This window comes from Mesoplodon densirostris, chromosome 11 (assembly GCF_025265405.1).
Source record: "Mesoplodon densirostris isolate mMesDen1 chromosome 11, mMesDen1 primary haplotype, whole genome shotgun sequence".
NCBI classification, from domain to species: domain Eukaryota; kingdom Metazoa; phylum Chordata; class Mammalia; order Artiodactyla; family Ziphiidae; genus Mesoplodon; species Mesoplodon densirostris.
This window is the reverse complement of record NC_082671.1, coordinates 55,438,113-55,459,152: the sequence shown is the minus strand read 5'-3', so window position 1 is coordinate 55,459,152 and position 21,040 is coordinate 55,438,113. Positions and strand designations below refer to the sequence as shown.

Below are 21,040 nucleotides of genomic sequence, written 5' to 3'. Positions count from 1 at the left end.
GATCTATAGATCTAATGCAATTCCAATAAGAGAACTGATTCTAAAATTTATATTGAAAGACAAAGAAATTAAAATAATTAAGACAAGTTTGAAAAAAAAATTTGAAGGACCCACACTACCTTGTTTTAACACTTATTATAATAAAGCTATCATAACCAAGACAGTGCTGTGTTGGTGAAGAGAGAGACATGTAGATCAATGGAACAGAAGACAGAATCAGAAAGAGACCCACATAAATATGTGCTATATATATATATTATATATATATATATATTTATTTATTTTTTATTTTTTTGGCCTCACCACGTGGCACATGGGATCTTAGTTCCCCGACCAGGAATCGAAGCCATGCCCCTGAATTGGAAGTGTAGATTCTTAACCAATGGACCACCAGAAAAGTCCCCTCCAATTGATTTTTGACAGAGGCGGAAAAGCAATTTACTGGAGAAAGCACTGTCTTTTCAACAAATGGTGTTAGGACAACTGGATGTCTATAGGCAAAACCCCTCCGACTTCATAAAAAATTAGTTCAAAATCAGTCATAGGTCTAGATGTAAAGCATAGAACTATAAAAAAAATTTTAAGGACGCATAGAAGAAAATCTTTGTAACCTGGAGTAAGTCAAAGGCTCTTAAATATGACACTAAATATACAACCCACAAAGGAAAAAAATGATAAATTTGACTTCATTAAAATTTAAAACTTCCATTCTGTGTAAGACAATTAAGAGAAAGAAAAGATAAGGTCCAGACCAGGAGAAAAAGACTTGGAAATGTTATATACAACAAAAGACTTGTATCAAGACTATGTAAAGAACCCTCAAAACTAAACAGTAAGGAACAATAAGGAAAAAACAACCTAATTTTAAAAATGAGCAAAAGACTTGGGCATACACTTCACCAAAGAGTATATACAGATGGCAAATAAGCATATGAAAGATACTTAACATTATTATCCATTAGTGGAATGTAAATTAAAACTACATTGAGTTACCACAGAAGATGGGTAAACAAACAAAAAACTTGACAATACTAAGTGCTGACAAGGAAGCTAATCAACTAGAAATTTAATCTTTGCTGGTGGAAATAAAAAATGGTACAGCCACTGTATCAAACAGTTTAGCAGTTTCCTATAAAGTTAAACATACACATATCATGTGACCCTACAATCTCACTCATAGGCATTTATCCCAGAGAAATGAAAATATTCGTTCACACAAAAACCTGTATGCAAATGTGCATCTCAGCTCTATTCATAATCTCCAAAAACTATAAACAACTCATTTTCTTCCAACAAATGACCAAACTGTAAGACAGCTGTATGACATCCATTTGATGGAATAATGCTCAACAATAAGGAAGAAAAAATTGACACATGCAAAAACACAGATGGACCTCAAAGGCATTATGTTGAGTGAAGGAAGTCAATCTCAAAAGGTTACATATTGTGTGATTCCATTTATAACACATTTCTATGTCATCCCAGAAAATGCAAAACTAAAGCAACAAAAAAAAGATCAGTGTGTACCAGGAGTTAGGTGGGAGGGAGGAACTGACTCCATGGAGGAAGTGTGAGGGAGCTGTTCTATATTCAGATTATGGTAAAAGTAACATGAATCTGTATGTATGTTAAAACTGTATACTAATAAAGGCAATTTTATTGTGTTTTTTTTTCAACTTAAGATGTGAATGAATATAACACCTATTTAAAGAAAAAAATTTCTAATTGACTTGCAAACAAAACCCATGTACATGCTATAAGTAAGAGACACTTAAAGTGACTCATAAAGGTCAAAATTAAAAGCATGTGCAGGAGTATACCAGGAAAATGTACATAAAAAGAGAACAGGGGTAGCAAATCCTGATGACATAGAGTAGAATTCAAGTATGAAATCAGGAAAACATGACAAAGAAGTGCTAAAACCCATAATCCACAATGAAGACATAATATGTGAGTATTATGAATCAAATAACACAGCAACTTTTTTTTTTAACACAGCAACTTTTATGAAACAAAACTACAGGAGATGAAAGGAGATATATGTAGAAACATCCTAATAATAGGAAATTTTAATATACCACTTTTAATAACAAAATAGATCAAGCAGGCAAAAATAAGGAGAGAGATGATCTAAACAATATAAATAAAAGGGTAGATCTTATGAATATATATCAAATTCTACAGTCTGATAATAAAGAATACACGTTCAAAATATTTAAAAACTGGCTCTGAATACTCAAAATGGATGCTGGCCATGATCTTCTGGCATTGGTTATTTCTCTTGCTCTCATGTAATCAATATTAATTACAAAACAGCTAGAGAGATACACATTGCGTTTTTTTTTTATGGCTCTGTGAAAAGTACCGAACATTTTACTTCACTTTTGAGGTATATATATATATATACATATTCTAAAGTCACATCACACTCCTTAACTTCATCTTATATTACAATGTGGCAAAGTTTATTTTCCCTAGAGAGTGCCATATGTGTCCATTCTCTTTTTAGAATTCATGTCCCGAGGTGCCTGTCATATGCAAACAAAAAAGATATGGTTTTGGGCCTCCCTGGTGGCGCAAGTGGTTGAGAGTCCGCCTGCCGATGCAGGGGATACGGGTTCGTGCCCCGGTCTGGGAGGATCCCATATGCCGCGGAGCGGCTGGGCCCGTGAGCCATGGCCGCTGAGCCTGCGCGTCCGGAGCCTGCGCGTCCGGAGCCTGTGCTCCGCAACGGGGGAGGCCACAACAGTGAGAGGCCCGCATACCGCAAAAAAAAAAAAAAAAAAAAAGATATGGTTTTGAGGAATCCCAAACAACAGAATAAGTTCTTTCTGTGACATCAAACATCTGGAGAGTATTCATGCAAATCTTGTATAACTTAACACAGAATCTGGTTTATATATTTGACAAAATAGTTTCAGGAATACTGGACAGTTTGTATTTTTGGTAACAGTAACTTCAGGCACTTGAATACAGACTGAAAAAAACGGGCATACCTTTTTTTGACAGCACATACCTATGCCCAATAACATCTAATTTTGGAAATAGAGCTTTTCATTCCAGAAATGCCAACTAAGTGGGAGAGCCATCTCACCTTGACTAGCAGAGAGGAACATTTTATTACTACACTGGAGCTACCTCTGACTTCCTCAAGGATCTTGTACAGGTTGTTGACACAGAGTGTCTCTTTCTCCAACTGTAAACTGGGGTTACCTAGTTTATAACTATGCAATTTTCTCAAGATATTGTAGGGAAAATTGGGGTTACATAAAAATTGGAGTAATGGAGTTAGAAATTACTGAAAATATCTGTTTTATCATTTAAAAACTTGATTGTGCTAAGATCTCTTATTCTGATTTCATGCTCATCGAGAAATATACTGTTTATAATAATTAGTTTTCTGTTAAGATATTTTCTATAAGGAAAGTTTACTAATGAGATAAAAGGAGTTTTGATTCCACTTGACAGTTATATTACTTATTTGTATATCAGTCTCCTGTGAATTTTGTTGATGTCTCATTGACCAGATTTATTCAATTCAACATGTAATGAAAAGGACAAGATTCCCAGAATTTCATGACCTTTCTGAGGTAATAGTACCTTGTAGCACACTCTTCACATCTCTAGGTGGCATCCTCAATTTACTTTTTTCTAATCATATCAAGTATATGACCAGAAAGCATTGATTAGAAGGAATATGGATTGTTGGACAAAGTTGACCAGTCTTAACATGGGTTGGTCATTGGAGACTGAATAATCTCCATTTAAAAGGGTCAAAATGGAAAGTTATTTTAAATATCCATATGTGAAAGAAAAGATTGTTTAAAGTGCTGAAAGTTTTAGATTACACATCCTTGACCTTAGAACAAGTGTTCAAAGAGACACAGTGTAAGACTTCAGAAGGGGGAGTTCATCAGGAAAAGCACAGTCTTGGGAAGAGAACTAAATAAAAGATGTAGGTCAGAGAGTCACCATTTTGGAGGGAGACCAATCATCTGGTAAGCCAACATGAGTGAAGCAGGGAAGGAGAAGAATGGATATGAATAGAGCTAACCAGCCTCAAAGATTGAATGAGAACATGAGATTCCTCTTCAAAGCTATGTACCTTAAAAAAATATAGCCAATAGAGGGAGAACATTTGGAATGGCTTTTGAGGAGACCTGTGGACTCTTTCTTCAGTGAGACAATAAAGAAAAATAGGAATAGAGGGGAACTTCCTTAACTTGATAAAGAACACTTACCAAAAATCTATAGCTAACATTACAGTTAATGGTGAAAGACTGAATGCTTTTGCCCTAAGATCAGAAGCAATTAAAGCATGTCCACTATCACCACTCTTCAAAATAATGCTAGAAGTTCTAGACATACGTACTAGTATGATTCCACCTATATAACATATTTGAAAAGAAAAAAATTATGGAAATGAAGACTAGATTAGTGGTTGCTAGGGGATAAAGTGAGGCTGGTGGTGGGAGGGAAGTAGCTGTCATTATAAAAGCTTTTGTGGGGCTTCCCTGATGGCACAGTGGTTAAGAATCCACCTGCCAGTGCAGGGGATATGGGTTCTACCCCTGGTCCGGGAAGATCGCACATGCCATGGAGCAACTAAGCCCATGAGCCACAACTACTGAGCCTGCACTCTAGAGCCTGAGAGCCACAACTACTAAGCCTGCATGCCACAATTACTGAAGCCTGCGTGCCTAGAGGCTGTGCTCCGCAACAAGAGAAGCCACCACAATAAGAAGCCCGTGCAATGCAATGAAGAGTAGCCCCCACTTGCTGCAACTAGAGAAAGCCCACACACAGCAACGAAGATCCAATGCAGCCAAAAATTAAATTAAATTAAATTTACAAAAATAAAGTTCTTGTGGTGATAAAAATGTTTTGTATATTGATGTAGAGATGTCAATATCCTAGTTGTGATATTATACTATAATCATGCAAGATGTTACCATTTGGGGAAACAGGGTACATGGGATCTCTGTATTATTTCTTAGAACTACATGTCAGTCAACAGTTACCTCAAAATAAAATGTTTAATTTCAAATATAAAAAATATATAAAATACAAAATCATTTCAAGTCTCTTGAAATTGTCCTAAGACTATACAAAAAAAATGGAGAAACATTTATTCAGGAAAATCTATGAAATTTAGGTAAGAACAGTAAGCATCTGTGACATCTGAACCATGACCTGTCCTCTCTTCCCCCACCTCAGCAAGATGATAGTTCTACTCTTCGTGGGTGCAGCTACAAACGCATGACTATATTTCCCCCAGCTCTCTGCTAGGGCTAAGCTTTCTCCTAGGGTGTGTGGGGGGCAGCGGGGTGCGGGGAACACCAGCACTCCTCATCTCACCCAGATCTGTGTTGCTGAAGCTGTCTTAGAGGTAAGAATGGCGGAGAGTCTGAAGCTCCCTTCCACCACTCAGTCCCTATTCATAGATCAGAAGATCTGCCCCAGGCATGGCAGGTCAAGAACACAAGGCCTGAATCAGTCCCACTTAAAATCACTGGTAGGGCAGAAGTTCCATGCTGAGCAAGGCAAGCCAAGAAGACCAGGGGATGTTGCCATTACCCAGCACTCTGTTTATAGATGGGGGATGTTACTCTGCAAAGTGGGTTCTACCCACTCAATCCACAGAATTTGTGCAAAGGTTCTTCCTTGGGGGAAAATCAAGCTGTAAGAACAGAAAGTTCCATAGCTTTTCCTAAAGAGACTGAGTTTATTTGGGACCAAACATGGGGAAATTTAAGCCTAAAGCGCATATTGAAAATAAGATTTTAGTGGTGTGCAATTAAGAGGAGGATGGGGGTAACTGGATGAGAGCAACAAGCCAAATGGTAGGTCAAAGCTCAGTTTATCAGAGAAAACCAGGGAAAGAGACAGCCAAGAAGGGCTCCTCTTGAAATCTGACCTGACCTCAAAGACTGACCTATAAGACTACCCTGGCCAAAGGTGTCTGAGCTTAATTGGATCAGACCATGTAGTAATTTATACCTCCAGGATGTTATTGAAAGAACAGAGTGATCATATACTAATTAGTGGAGGCTAAGAGCTGAGTTTGATATCAGTAGAGGCAGGCCATCTAGAAACTTCATCAAAGACAGGCCAACTAAAAACACTGTCATTCCAGGAGGATCGGGGTGACAGTGTACATGTCCAAGGCTGAGCCCTCTGAGGAGTGACATTAAAGGCTGCACACCACAGGATAAATACATGTCCCTGAAATAGCCCAGCCAAAGAGCTAAACAAATAAATAAGCAAGCAAACAACAAGTCCTAGAGGGAAGGGGAAACTTAGTATCCACAGTTGCTAAAATAACTTATCTAAAATGCCCAGTTTTCAACAAAAAGTTGTGAAACATGCAAAGAAACTGGAAAGGATGACTCATATACAGGGGAAAAGGCAACAGAAACTGCCTTTGAGAGGTTTCAGATGTCAGGCTAAGCAGATAAAGACTTCAAAGCACCTATTATAAATATGCCCAAAGAACTACAGAAAACTGTGTTTAAAACAGTAAAGGAAGGTATGATAATAATGTCTCATCAAATAGAGACTATCAATAAATAAATAAAAATTATATTTATAAAAAGAGCCAAAGGACAAGTTCAGGAGTTGAAAAGTACAATAACCAAAATAATAAATTCACTAGAGCAGATCGATCAGTAAATTTGAGCTGGCAGAAGAATCAGCAAACTTGAAAAGATATCAATAGTGATGAAACAATCTGAAAAATAGAAAAAAGAATGAAGAAAAAATGAATAAAGCCTCAGAGAAATAAAGGGACGCCATTACGTGCACCAACATACGCAGGATGGAAGTACCAAATAGAGGAGAGAATATATTTGAAGAAATAATGGCTGAAAACTGTCTAAATTTCATGAAATGCATTAATCTATACATCTAAGAAGCTCAATAGACTCCAAGTTGAGTAGACACAAAGAGATCTACATCCAGATATGTCACAGTAAAGACGTTGAAAGTCAAAAAAAAAAAATATGAAAGCATCAAAAGAAAAATGAGGGCCTCCCTGGTGGCGCAAGTGGTTGAGAGTCCGCCTGCCGATGCAGGGGATACGGGTTCGTGCCCCGGTCTGGGAGGATCCCATATGCCGCGGAGCGGCTGGGCCCATGAGCCATGGCCGCTGAGCCTGCGCGTCCAGAGCCTGTGCTCCGCAACGGGGGAGGCCACAACAGTGAGAGGCCCGCATACCGCAAAAAAAAAAAAAAAAAAGAAAAATGACCACATACGTGGGAACCCCAGTAAGATAAATAGCTGAGTTCTAGAAGCCAGAGGACTTGGCAGTGGGATGGCATATTTAAAGTGCTGAAAAATAAAAACTGTAAAACAATAATCTTCTAGAAAATCAATCTTTCAAGAATGAATGCAGAATAAAGACATTCCCAGATAAAAAAACTGAGAGGATTTTTTATTAGCAGACATACTAGTTATTATTAGACATACTACAGGAAGTTTTTCAGGCTGAAGTCAAGTGACATCAGACAATACAAAACAACGAAAGTGTACTAGTAGAGGTAATTGTAGTAATTATAAAAGACACTATAATTACATATTTCTTTTTCTATATTCTCTTGTTTAAAAAGCAATTGTATAAACCAATATGTATGTAATTATACTACTGACCAGTATAATATAGAAATGTAGTCTATTTGATAATAATGCCACAAATAAAGCAGATGGAAGCAAAGCTGTTTTACAGTAATTAAATGACAGCAGCTGATAACTCAGAACCACAGGAAGAAATGAAGAGAACCAGAAATGCTAAATAAAAAGGCTCACGTAAAAAACTCAATGAAATATAAGTTCTCTCATTTCTTATCTCTAAAAGATATAAAATTATATAAAGTAACACTATAAAAATATATTGTGGTTTGTTACACAGGTAGGTGTATGGATAACAAATATAACAACAAAAAAAGGGAAGAGGAAAAAGAGTATATACAGGAGTAATGTTTCTATATGTCATGCAATTAGGTAGTATAATTCTGGAGAAAATTCTGGAGTAGAGTTAAGATGTACATTGTAAGCCCTAGAGCAACCATTAAGAAAGCAATTTAAAATATAGTGAAAAAATTATTAAGGAAATTAAAACGTTACACTAGAAAATGTTCACTGAATAAAAGAAGCAGTATAGAAGAGACAAAAACAGTATAAGACATATAAAAACAAAAAGTAAAATGGCAAAGATAAATCCAGACATATCAGTTATAACATTAAGCAATCCAATCAAAAGGCAGAGATTCAACAAAGTACTCCCTGTAGGAGACACTTTTAGAATCCAAAAATATATATAGGTTAAAAGCAAATGGGGTGAAAACATATATACCATGTACTATAAGCAGCCTGAGTAGCCATTCTAATATCAGATAAATTCGACTTTAAAACAAAACAAAACAAAATGGTACTACAGATAAAGAAGAACATTTTATAATGATATAAGGGTCACTATATCAGGATATTATGACAATTATAAGCATACAGTCATGTACAACAAAATCGCAAGGTAAATAAATCTAATACAAAGTAAATGAAACAAAAGGATTGAAGTGAGAAGCAGACAATTCAACAATAATAGCTGCAAAGTTTCTGTAGATAGAATAACTAGGCAGAAGATCAACAAGGAAATGGAAGAGTTGAACAATACTTTCAACCAACAAGCCCTGACAGACATCTATAGAACACTTCACTCAACAACAACAGAACACACATTCTTTCCAAGCACATATTGAACATTTTCCAGGATAGCCATATGCTATGTATAAAACAAGCCTCAATAAATTTTAAAAGATTGAATAATACAAAGTGTGTTTTCCAACCACAATGGAATGAAAGTAGAAATCAATAACAGAAGGAAATGTGGGAAATTCGCAAATACATGGGACTTAAACACCACACTCCTAAATAACCAGTAAGTCAAATGAGACACCACAAGTGATAATAGAAAATACTTTAAGATGAATGAAAATGAAAGCACAACATACCAAAACTTCAGGGATGCTGCAAAAGAAGTGCTTAAAGGAAAATTTACAGCTGCAAATGCCTATATTAAAAGAGAAAAAAGATCTCATACCAATGACTTAACCTTCCACCTAAAAGCACTGGAAAAAAGGAGAGCAAATTAAATCTAAAGCAAGCAGAAGGAAAGAAATGATAATGAATAGAGTGGAAATTGATGAAACAAAGAAGAGAAAAATAACAGAAAATCAATAAAATCAAAAGTTGGATTTTATTTTTTTTTTTGCGGTATGCGGGCCTCTCACTGTTGTGGCCTCTCCCGTTGTGGAGCACAGGCTCCAGACGTGCAGGCTCAGCAGCCATGGCTCACGGGCCCAGCCACTCCACGGCACATGGGATCCTCCTGGACCAGGGCACGAACCCGTGTCCCTGCGTCGGCAGGCAGACTCTCAACCACTGCACCACCAGGGAAGCCCAAAAGTTGTACTTTTGAAAAGAACAAAATTGACAAACCAAGAAAAGAGAGAGGAGACTCAAAGCTCTGAAATCAGGAATCAAAGAGGGGACATGATTGTGAATCTCACAGGAATATAAAGTATTTTATGGAATATTACAAACAATTACATGCCAACCAATTAGATAACTTTGGTGAAATGGACAAATTCCTAAAAGCAAAAACAAAAAACATAAGCTTACCAAAACAGACTCAAGAAGAACTAGAAAATCTGAAAAGATCTACAGTAAGTAAAGAGACTGAATTAGTAAAAAATAACAACTTTCACAAAGAAAAGCCCAAGCTCAGGTGGCTTTGCTGGTGAATCTTACCAAATATTAATTTTTCACAAACTCTTCCAAAAAAGTAGAAGAGGAGGGACCACTTCCCAATTTATTCTATGGAGCCAGTACTTCCCTGCTACCAAAACCAGAAAAGGACATCACAAAAAAAGAAAATGATAGGCCAACATCTCTTCTGAATACAGATGAAAATCTAGCAACATATAAAAAGGATTAGACCTCATGACCAAGTGGGATTTCCCCAGGAATGCAAGATTGTTTCAACATACAAAAATCAATCAGTGGGCTTCCCTGGTGGCGCAGTGGTTGAGAGTCTGCCTGCCAATTCAGGGAATGCGGGTTCATGCCCCGGTCCGGGAAGATCCCACATGCCACGGAGCAGTTGGGCCCATGAGCCATGGCCACTGAGCCTGCGCATCCGGAGCCTGTGCTCTGCAATAGGAGAGGCCACAATGGTGAGAGGCCCGTGTACCGCAAAAAAAAAAAAAAAAAAAAAAAAAAAAAAAAAAAAAATCAAGCAGTGTGATACACCATATCACTATGGTAATGGACAAGAACCACAGGATCATTACAACAGATGCAGAAGGAGCATTTGACAAAATCCAACAGTCATGATAAAACCACTTCAACTAGGAATAGAAGGGCACTTCCTCAATCTGATCAAAGGCATCTACAAAACTCATAGCTAACACACTCAATGATGAAGGACTGAATGCTTTCCCTCTGAAATCAAGAATGGGACAAGGATGTGCATTCTTGTCACTTCTATTCAACACTATCCTGGAAGTTTTAGCTAATGTAATGAGGCAAGGTAAAGAAATAAAAGGCATCCAGATTGCAAAGGAAGAAGTAAAATTATTTGTGTGTGACATTACTATGTATATAGGATATCCTGGGGAATCCAATAAAAAACTATTACAACTAATAAATGAATTCAGCAAGGTTGCAGAATACAAGATCAATTTTCAAAAATATTGGCAAAAATTAGTGATTTATTGAGGCCTCAGATTTTTTTTGAGGGGGGTTGGTCTCTTTATTGGGCAACTCTCCTTGTCAAAAGTCTTCTTTATCTTGAGCTGGAATCTTCTGCCCTATTAATGTCTCCTTGAGTAACACATACTGATGTCACTCCTCTTTCATGGAGCTCCTTACATATTTAATAATAGTTATCATAACCTCCCACTATTTTCCTGGCTACCTTCTTCATTTTCCTAACATAATGAAATTTAAACCTTCCTTTTTTTCCTGATTGACACCTTCTACTCCTAGATAGATAAAAAATTTATCTTTCCCAGACAGAAATTTTTAAATAAGTATAATATTCCAGTGTCAAGTACAAATAAAACTTTTGGTCTCAATATTGTGTTTTGGTACCTTACTACAATCCTGCAGCCTGTGGAACAAAAACCACATCCACAGAGAGATAGACAAGATGAAAAGGCAGAGGGCTATGTACCAGATGAAGGAACAAGATAAAACCCCAGAAAAACAACTAAGTGAAGTGAACATAGGCAACCTTCCAGAAGAAGAATTCAAAATAATGATAGTGAAGATGATCCAGGACCTTGGAAAAAGAATGGAGGCAAAGATCGAGACAATGCAAGAAATGTTTAACAAAGGCCTAGAAGAATTAAAGAACAAACAAACAGAGATGAACAATAGAATAACTCAAATGAAAACTACACTAGAAGGAATCAATAGCAGAATAACTGAGGCAGAAGAACGGATAAGTGACCTGGAAGACAGAATGGTGGAATTCACTGCTGTGGAACAGAATAAGGAAAAAAGAATGAAAAGAAATGAAGAGAGCATAAGAGACCTCTGGGACAACATTAAATGCAACAACATTCACATTATAGGTGTCCCAGAAGGAGAAGAGAGAGAGAAAGGACCCGAGAAAATATTTGAAGACATTATAGTCAAAAACTTCCTTAACATGGGAAAGGAAATATCCACCCAAGTCCAAGAAGTGCAGAGAGTCCCATACAGGATAAACTCAAGGAGAAACACAACAAGACACATAGTAATCAAATTGGCAAAAATTAAAGGCAAAGAAAAATTATTAAAAGTAGCAAGGGAAAATTGAAAAATAACATACAAGGGAACTCCCATAAGGTTAACAGCTGATTTCTCAGCACAAACTCTACAAGCCAGAAGGGAGTGGCATGATATACTTAAGGTGATGAAAGGGAAGAACCTAAAACCAAGATTATTCTACCCAGCAAGGATCTCATTCAGATTCGATGGAGAAATCAAAAGCTTTACAGACAACCAAAAGCTAAGAGAATTCAGCACCACCAAACCAGCTCTACAACAAATGCTAAAGGAACTTCTCTAAGTGGAAAACACAAGAGAAGAAAAGGGCCTACGAAAACAATCCCAAAATAATTAAGAACATAGTAATAGAAACATACATATCGATAATTACTCTAAATGTGAATGGATTAAATGCTCCAACCAAAAGACACAAGACTGCTGAAGGGATACAAAAACAAGACCCATCTATATGCTGTCTACAAGAGACCCAGTTCAGACCTAGGGACACATTCAGAATGAAAGTGAGGGGATGGAAAAAGATATTCCATGCAAATGGAAATCAAAAGAAAGGTGGAGGAGCAATACTCATATCAGATAAAATAGACTTTAAAATACAGAATGTTACAAGAGACAAGGAAGGACACTACATAATGATCAGGGGATCAATCCAAGAAGAAGATATAACAATTATAAATATATATGCACCCAACATAGGAGCACCTCAATACATAAGGCAACTGCTAACAGCTATAAAAGAGGAAATCGACAGTAACAAAATAATAGTGGGGGACTTTAAACCTCACTTACACCAATCGACAGATCATCCAAAATGAAAATAAATTAGGAAACAGAAGCTCTAAATGACACAATAGACCAGACAGATTTAATTGATATTTATAGGACACTCCATCCAAAAACAGCAGATTACACTTTCTTTTCAAGTGCACACGGAACATTCTCCAGGATAGGTCACATCTTGGGTCACAAATCAAGCTTCAGCAAATTTAAGAAAATTGAAATCATATCAAGCATCTTTTCTGACCACAACGTTATGAGATTAGAAATGAATTACAGGGAAAAAAATGTAAAAAACACAAACACATGGAGGATAAACAATACTTTACTAAATAACCAAGAGATCACTGAAGAAACCAAAGAGAAAATCAAAAAATACGTACAGAGAAATGACAATGAAAACACGATGATCCAAAATCTATGGGATGAAGCAGAAGCCATTCTAAGAGGGAAGTTTACAGCTATACAAGCCTACCTCAAGAAAAAAGAAAAATCTCAAATAAACAATCTAACCTTACACCTAAATGAACTAGAGAAAGAAGAACAAACAAAACCCAAAGTTAGCAGAAGTAAAGAAATCATAAAGATCAGAGCCAAAATAAATGAAATAGAAACAAAGAAAACAATAGCAAAGCTCAATAAAACTAAAAGCTGGTTCTTTGGGAAGATAAACCAGCTTGATAAACCATTAACCAGACTCATCAAGAAAAAGAGGGAGAGGACTCAATAAAATTAGAAATGAAAAAGGAGAAGTTACAACAGACACAGCAGAAATACAAAGCATCCTAAGAGACTACTACAAGCAACTCTATGCCAATAAAATGGATAACCTGGAAGAAATGGACAAATTCTTAGAAAGGTATAAGCTTCCAAGACTGAACCAGGAAGAAATAGAAAATATGAACAGACCAATCACAAGCAATGAAATTGACACTGTGATTAAAAATCTTCCAATAAACAAAAGTCCAGGACTAGATGGCTTCACAGGTGAATTCTATCAAAAATTTAGAGAAGAGCTAAACACCCATTCTTCTCAAACTCTTCTAAAAAACTGTGGAGGAAGGAACACTCCCAAACACATTCTATGAGGCTACCATCACCTTGATACCAAAACCAGACAAAGATACTACAAAAAAAGAAAATTACAGACCAATATCACTGATGAATATAGATGCAAAAATCCTCAACAAAATACTAGCAAACAGAATCCAACAACACATTAAAAGGATCATACACCATGATCAAGTGGGATTTATCCCAGGGATGAAAGGATTCTTCAATATATGCAAATCAATCACTGTGATACACCATATTAACAAATTGAAGAAGAAAAACCATATGATCTATCAATAGATGTAGAAAAAGGTTCTGAAAAAATTCAACACCCATTTATGATAAAAACTCTCCAGAAAGTGGGCATAGAGGGAACCTACCACAACATAATAAAGGCCATATATGACAAGCCCACAGCAAATATCATTCTCAATGGTGAAAAACTGAAAGCATTTTCTTGAAGATCAGGAACAAGGCAAAGATGTCCACTCTCACCACTATTATTCAACATAGTTTTGGAAGTCCTAGCCACAGCAATCAGAGAAGAAAAAGAAATAAAAGGAATACAAAGTGGAAAAGAAGAAGTAAAAGTGTCACTGTATGCAGATGACATGATACTATACATAGAGAATCCTAAAAATGTCACCAGAAAACTACTAAAGCTAATCAATGAATTTGGTAAAGTTGCAGGATACAAAACTGATGTACAGAAATCTCTTGCATTCCTATACACTAATGATGAAAAATTTGAAAGTGAAATTAAGGAAACAATCCCATTTACCATTGTGACAAAAAGAATAAAATACCTAGGAAGAAACCTACCTAGGGAGACTAAAGAGCTGTATGCAGAAAACTATAAGACACTGATGAAAGAAATTAAAGATGATACCAACAGATGGAGAGATATACCATGTTCTTGGATTGGAAGAGTCAATATTGTGAAAATGACTGTACTACCCAAAGCAATCTACAGATTCAATACAATCCCTATCAAATTACCAATGGCTTTTTTATGGAACTAGAAGAAAAAATCTTTAAATTTGTATGGAGACACAAAAGACTCCAAATAGCCATAGCAGTCTTGAGGGGAAAAAATGGAGCTGGAGGAAATAGACTCCCTGACTCCAGACTATACTACAAAGCTACAGTAATCAAGACAATATGGTACTGGCATAAAAACAAAAACATAGATCAATGGAACAAGATAGAAAACCCAGAGGTAAACCCATGCACCTATGGTCAACTAATCTATGACAAAGGAGGCGAGGATATACAATAGAGAAAAGACAGTCTCTCCAATAAGTGGAGCTGGGAAAAATGGACAACTACACATAAAAGAATGAAATTAGAACACTCCCTAACACCATACACAAAAATAAACTCAAAATGGATTAGAGAGCTAAATGTAAGACTGGACATTCTAAAACTCTTAGAGCAAAACTTAGGAAGAACACTCTTTGACATAAATCACAGCAAGATCTTTTTTGGTCCACCTCCTAGAGTAATGGAAATAAAAAGAAAAATAAACAAATGGGACCTAGAGAAACTTCAAAGCTTTTGCACAGCAAAGGAAACCATAAACAAGGTGAAAAGACTACCCTCAGAATGGGAGAAAGTGTTTGTAAACGAATCCACGGACAAAGGATTAATCTCCAAAATATATAAACAGCTCATGAAGCTCAATATTAAAAAAACAAACAACCCAATCCAAAAATGGGCAGAAGACCTAAATAGACATTTGTCCAAAGAAGACATACAGATGGCCAAGAAGCACATGAAAAGCTGCTCAACATCACTAATTATTAGAGAAATGCAAATCAAAACTACAATGAGGTATCACCTCACATGGGTTAGAATAAGCATCATCAGAAAATCTACAATCAACAAATGCTGGAGAGGGTGTGGAGTAAAGGGAACCCTCTTGCACTGTTGGTGGGAACATAAATTGATACAGCCACTATGGAGAACAGTATGGACGTTCCTTAAAAAACTAAAAATAGAATTACCTTATGACCCAGCAATCCCACTACTGGGCATATACCCAGAGAAAACCATAATTCAAAAAGACACATGCACCCCAATATTCATTTCAGTACTATTTACAATAGCCAGGTCATGGAAGCAACCTAAATGCCCATCCACAGACGAATGGATAAAGAAGATGTGGTACATATATACAATGGAATATTACTCAGCCATAAAAAGGAACGAAATTGGGTCATTTGTTGAAATGTGGATGGATCTAGAGACTGTCATACAGAGTGAAGTAAGTCAGAAAGAGAAAAATATCGTATATTAATGCATATATGTGGAACCTAGAAAAATGGTACAGATGAACCAGTTTGCAGGGCAGAAATTGAGACACACATGTAGAGAACAAATGTATGGACACCAAGGGGGGATAGCGGTGGGGTGGTGATGAATTGGGCGATTGGGATTGACATGTATACAGTGATGTGTATAAAATTGATGACTAATAAGAACCTGCTGTATATATAATATATATATATATATATATATATATATATATATATATATATATATTATTCAAGTTATCCAATGACAGAATGACCCAGCTGATTGTATGACTGATTTGACCAATAACAGAGTGATGTGAGTAACAAAACAAACAAAGAAACAAACAAACCAAAAAAACAGTTGATTTGCTTGGTTTGCTTATGGCTTATGAATAAAGAACTAAAGTGCTACCTAAGTAACTAGATAGGTAGGTGGAGAAATAGATGGTTGGTAGATAGATCATTTCCCCCCAAAGCATTAATGAGTGTATTATTTAGGATCTCTATCTTCAAAATTCCAATAAATCTCTTTTGCCTCCCCCCACACCCAACCCAACATATTCTTTTTTTAAATTTACATGTCTTATCTTCTCTCCTAGAGTAAAAGCTCTTTGAGAGTTCAAACACTGAATAAATATTTACTGTTTAGTCAGTAAATACATCAGGCATTGAAGATTTACCTAGGAACCAGTTTCACCAGATGCTTACAGACTAGTGGAGGGAAATGACAAGTAAGCAGATGATTATAATAAGCTTATTATAGATATGATAGATATTGGATGGATAAATAGATGAGAAAGAATGAATGGACACATTTCCCCAATTTGGTAGTTTTAATTTTTAAATCAACTCCAACCATGGGCTGAACAATCCCGAGGCATCTCCAATGCAGTGGCAGTTGGCAGAGAAGAAAGCAAAATATCAGGCAGGAACTAAAACCCCTTAATAGGCTTTGCCCTGAAAACCTGGCATTTCATAAAGTGACAAAGTAAAGGCATTCTACCCTCTGCTCAAGTGGAGCACAGACAATATGTTTCCAATGCATCATATGAACCATAATGTCTTTGTTGGTCTTTAGCCTTAATTTAATTGTAAAGAAATGTGGTATCACATTTTGTTCCATGAAGAGGAAAATAATCCATGTATTATGCCAGCCAATAAAAATAACTCAATATGAAAAGAAAAAGAAAAACGAAATTACTACTTGGTCTACACTAGTTATATTGAACACATGGTGGTTGAATAAAACACCTAGGTCTTTTTATATGACATTGCCAGGTTCTACTTGCATTTCTGGACCTAAGGTTTATATATTTATTCCAGTTAACTTTTTTCATATTCATTTCAGCCTGTAGTTCTAGTGTCTTTTGAACTCCTTTAAATGTCTTTCTCTAATACAGAAAATGCCCTCTCTTGTTAGCATAAGCATACTTTCTATGTCATAGGATGAAAACTGTGAATAAGAAATTCTTAGAAGAGAGGGCTATGGCAAACCCTTTACCTAGTTCTCTTCAAAATGAAATCATTATTATAATTACTATATCCTGGGTAGGATTTTTCATTAATCTATAAATCTACCTAATAATGGTATATTCACCTAGCTTATGTCTCTGTATCTTATCATAAAAAATGTTATTCACACAGACTTTATAAAATCCTTTGTTAAAAAAATGAGATAGCAAATTTCTTCTAGGAAGCACACTTTGTAATAGAAAGCTCAAATATGACATAAAAGGGTGTGCAAAGAGAACTCTGTGAAAGAAAGGATAAAAACAAGAATAAAGACATGGAAATGTATTATTTCACAAGTAATAGAAAGTTATTCTGAGAATGTTACAGGCCCAGACAGCTAATATAACTTATGTTAGCAGGAGTGTATGAAAGTCACATGTTTGTGATCCATTCCTTTACCTTGTAACTTATGTCCATTCATTTCTATGGACTAAGTCGAAAGATTGAAAGATAAAGCATCATGGAAGGAGAAACAGGATCTAAACAATTTAAAATTCTTATTATTACACGCTTCAAACAAACCCGGTACTGGGAAAGATGCTTTTCCTCCAAAGATTATCTATAACCTTTGAAATAAATTTCATGTCAGAAGTTTGCATTTTCTATTTATTTATGTTTCTTGCAGTATTTTGGTCAAGAAAGTGAATGAAGAGAAACAGTATCAACTTTACTCAGTGAGAAAAAATAATCGGTTATGAAATACCTGTGGGCATCTGGCAGCACTATAGCAATCTCCAGCTGTGGCAAATGGAACTGCGTTTCCAAGTACTGTCTGGGCAAAAAGAAGGTCTGTAGCTAGAAAATAATAAATGAAACTCTTTAGCACTGAGACATTATATGTTTTCACATCTTCGTTGCAAAACATGCAGTCTTCATATTACATTCTTAAATACATTCATATAACTAATGCAAAAATTTAAGCAGAAATGTTGCACAATTGTAGAACATAATATAGATCAGGCTCTCAAATTTTTATTTAATATAAAAATGTTCACCTCATAAATTGCCCTAAAATATGACAGGGACATCTGTAACTAATCCATATGTTTTAAAAGCTAAATATATGCTCTATCATATTTTACATCACAGTGAATATCTAAAATAGATAAAGTGGCATCAAGGAGCAAAATTACAGAGGAAAAAACATTATTTAAAGATAAATTATGATAAAGCAACATAGACGTGCTTATAGAGAGTATGCATATCAATTCATTTAGAGAATTCAAAAACACGAAGGTAAAAAGTGTGCCATTTTCTTTGATTCTTTCTAATCTTACTTTTGCTTACATTATTAGCAAAATTTCTTGACTGGCAACAATGCTGGGGATTCCATATAAACTATCAGAAAGAAAGAGTCACTGGCTCAAAAATAGGTTGGGAGGAACCCTAAATGTTAGTTGGTCCAATCACTTATTCATGTTTGAATCACTTAAATATCCCAACTAATGCTCATGCAGTTGGTGGCTCTCACCTCTGCTAATGTTGTTTCAAATATCTTTCAGGAGGACTGCAAGATCACTGCATGCCCTCATGATGACGCCAGTCCCCTAGAAGCAATCCCCAAAGGTAGCATTTCTGGAAATATTTATCATATCTCCAAGGGCAGCTTCCAAAGCCAGCAGGTCTTCCACGGTGTGCCAGAGTCAGCTTTTACCAAATCATGAGAACCAATTTTGTGTGTCTCTTCCCAACTCAATGCATAATGAGCTCATGTTGGTAGCTTAAAATTAACCATGCTGGGAATATATGCCCCATGGAAACTGGCAAAACCTACAAATCAAACTTTTTTTTTTTCCTGATTGTTAAGAGCTGGTTGTTAAATATTTATCCACACACCACTGCTTATGCATGGTACTTAGGGTTAGGCTGGTCAAGCTGACAAAATTTTCAAATTAGCCTTTGCTACTATCTCCTCCATCATTCCCTGGATAACCCACAGATAGCTCTCGCTTAACATGTCAAAAGCTAAATGCATTATCTTTTTCTCCAAACATATTCCCCCTGCTATATTTCTCATCTCATTGAACTATATCAGCATCTACCCAGTTATTTTGGAACTCTTTCTAAATATTCCATGCCACAAATCCCCATATTCCATCTGTTGGAAAATCATAGCATGTACCTCTTTAATATTTCTCTCAGGTTCTCTATTCTGAACCAAGTCCATAATTTAGATCCTTATCACCTTCTATCTGAACTATTATATTATCTTCTTAAATATCTTCATGGATACAATTTGTTCTCTCTCCAACTGAGCCTGTTCCCTCCCCTGCTTATAGTTTTACCCCAAAGGTCCTCATAACTTAAAAGATAAATTCAGTTGTATAGTTTAGTACACATTGTTCTTCATGATCTGCTTTCTGGGAACTTCTCTAATAAGCTGCTATCCTCCAACCTCCATTCAATATATGCTTAGGCAAAACTAGACTACTCCTTATTCTCTAGTGGAACCAAAATGCTTCACCATTTCATGCTGTGTTCACGATGTCTCCTCCTGAAACTCCTTCTGCTCACTTTGGTTAATTCAAATTTGTCTTCAAGGTTTTCTTAAGATAGCTTCTTGAGGAAAGTTGACTTTTATTCAGCAAATATTTCTTTAGAACCTATTGTGTATTGGGCATTATTATAAGTACTGTAAGAGCACTGTAGTGGATGACATAGGGGCCGATGGAACCTGAGTGCTACCAGAGAGAAAAAGTAATAGAGTAGATACTATCATATGTTGTAGGTGATCATTGCTATAGAAAAAAATAAAAAATAGAGCAGGAAAAGAATGAGAAGAAAGGGAGTTTAGGAGTGGAGAGGGTCCAGGATGAACTTATTGGGAAGGTGTATTTAAGCACAGACCAGGAAGAAACTGAGGGGTAAACCCAACAGACAATCATTCTAGGCAGATAGAACAGAAAGTGCAAAGGCCTTAAGGGGAGGTGGAGGGCATGCTTGATGTATTCAAGAAACAGCAAAGGGACAAATGTGTCTGAACCAGATCGTGCAAGGGAGGAGTGTGGAGGGAAGGAGCAGAAAGGTAATGGAGGTGGGAAGGTCTTATTGAGTTTTATTGACCATCGGCAGGATTTTTAATTCTGTTATGAGTTAGATGGGAGATGTTTGGAGAGTTTTGAGCAGAGGTTGGGGTTATTAAAAAGATGAAATGAGATAATGTATAAGACAAGACATGGCTTATGTTTTAAGGGATCACTCTGGATCCTCTATTGAGAAGAGAATCTAGGTCAGGAGTTGGGGAAAAGGTGAAAAGTAATCTGAGTGCTACCAGAGTAAACAGGAATACCAGTCAGTAAGCATAAGAATCCAAGTGAAAAAAATGATAAGGACTTGGCCCACAGTGATAGCAAATGAGATAATGGCAAAGTGGGATTTTGCATGTGTCTTAGCTTAAGCTGCCCTAACAAACTATCACAGACTGTGGGGCTTAAACAAAAGAAGCGCAAGTGCAAGCACGGTCAAGTTCTGGTGAGAGACCCCCTTCCTGGCTTGGAGATTGTCTTCTTGCTGTGTCCTCACGTGGCAGAGAAAGAGAGTCCTGGTGTCTTTTCCTCTTTTTTTTATAAGGG

At 36.3% G+C, this 21,040-nt stretch overlaps 1 protein-coding gene across 1 annotated transcript in view; it reads right to left on the bottom strand.

The window, feature by feature from the left end:
• The window catches only part of ADAMTS20 (ADAM metallopeptidase with thrombospondin type 1 motif 20), a 190,306-nt gene that overhangs the window by 6,087 nt on the left and 163,179 nt on the right, over positions 1 to 21,040 (bottom strand). Inside the window, exon 37 of the mRNA XM_060111904.1 lies at positions 18,172 to 18,263. Coding sequence (XP_059967887.1) covers positions 18,172 to 18,263 — 92 coding nt within the window. The remainder of the gene's footprint in view (positions 1 to 18,171; positions 18,264 to 21,040) is intronic.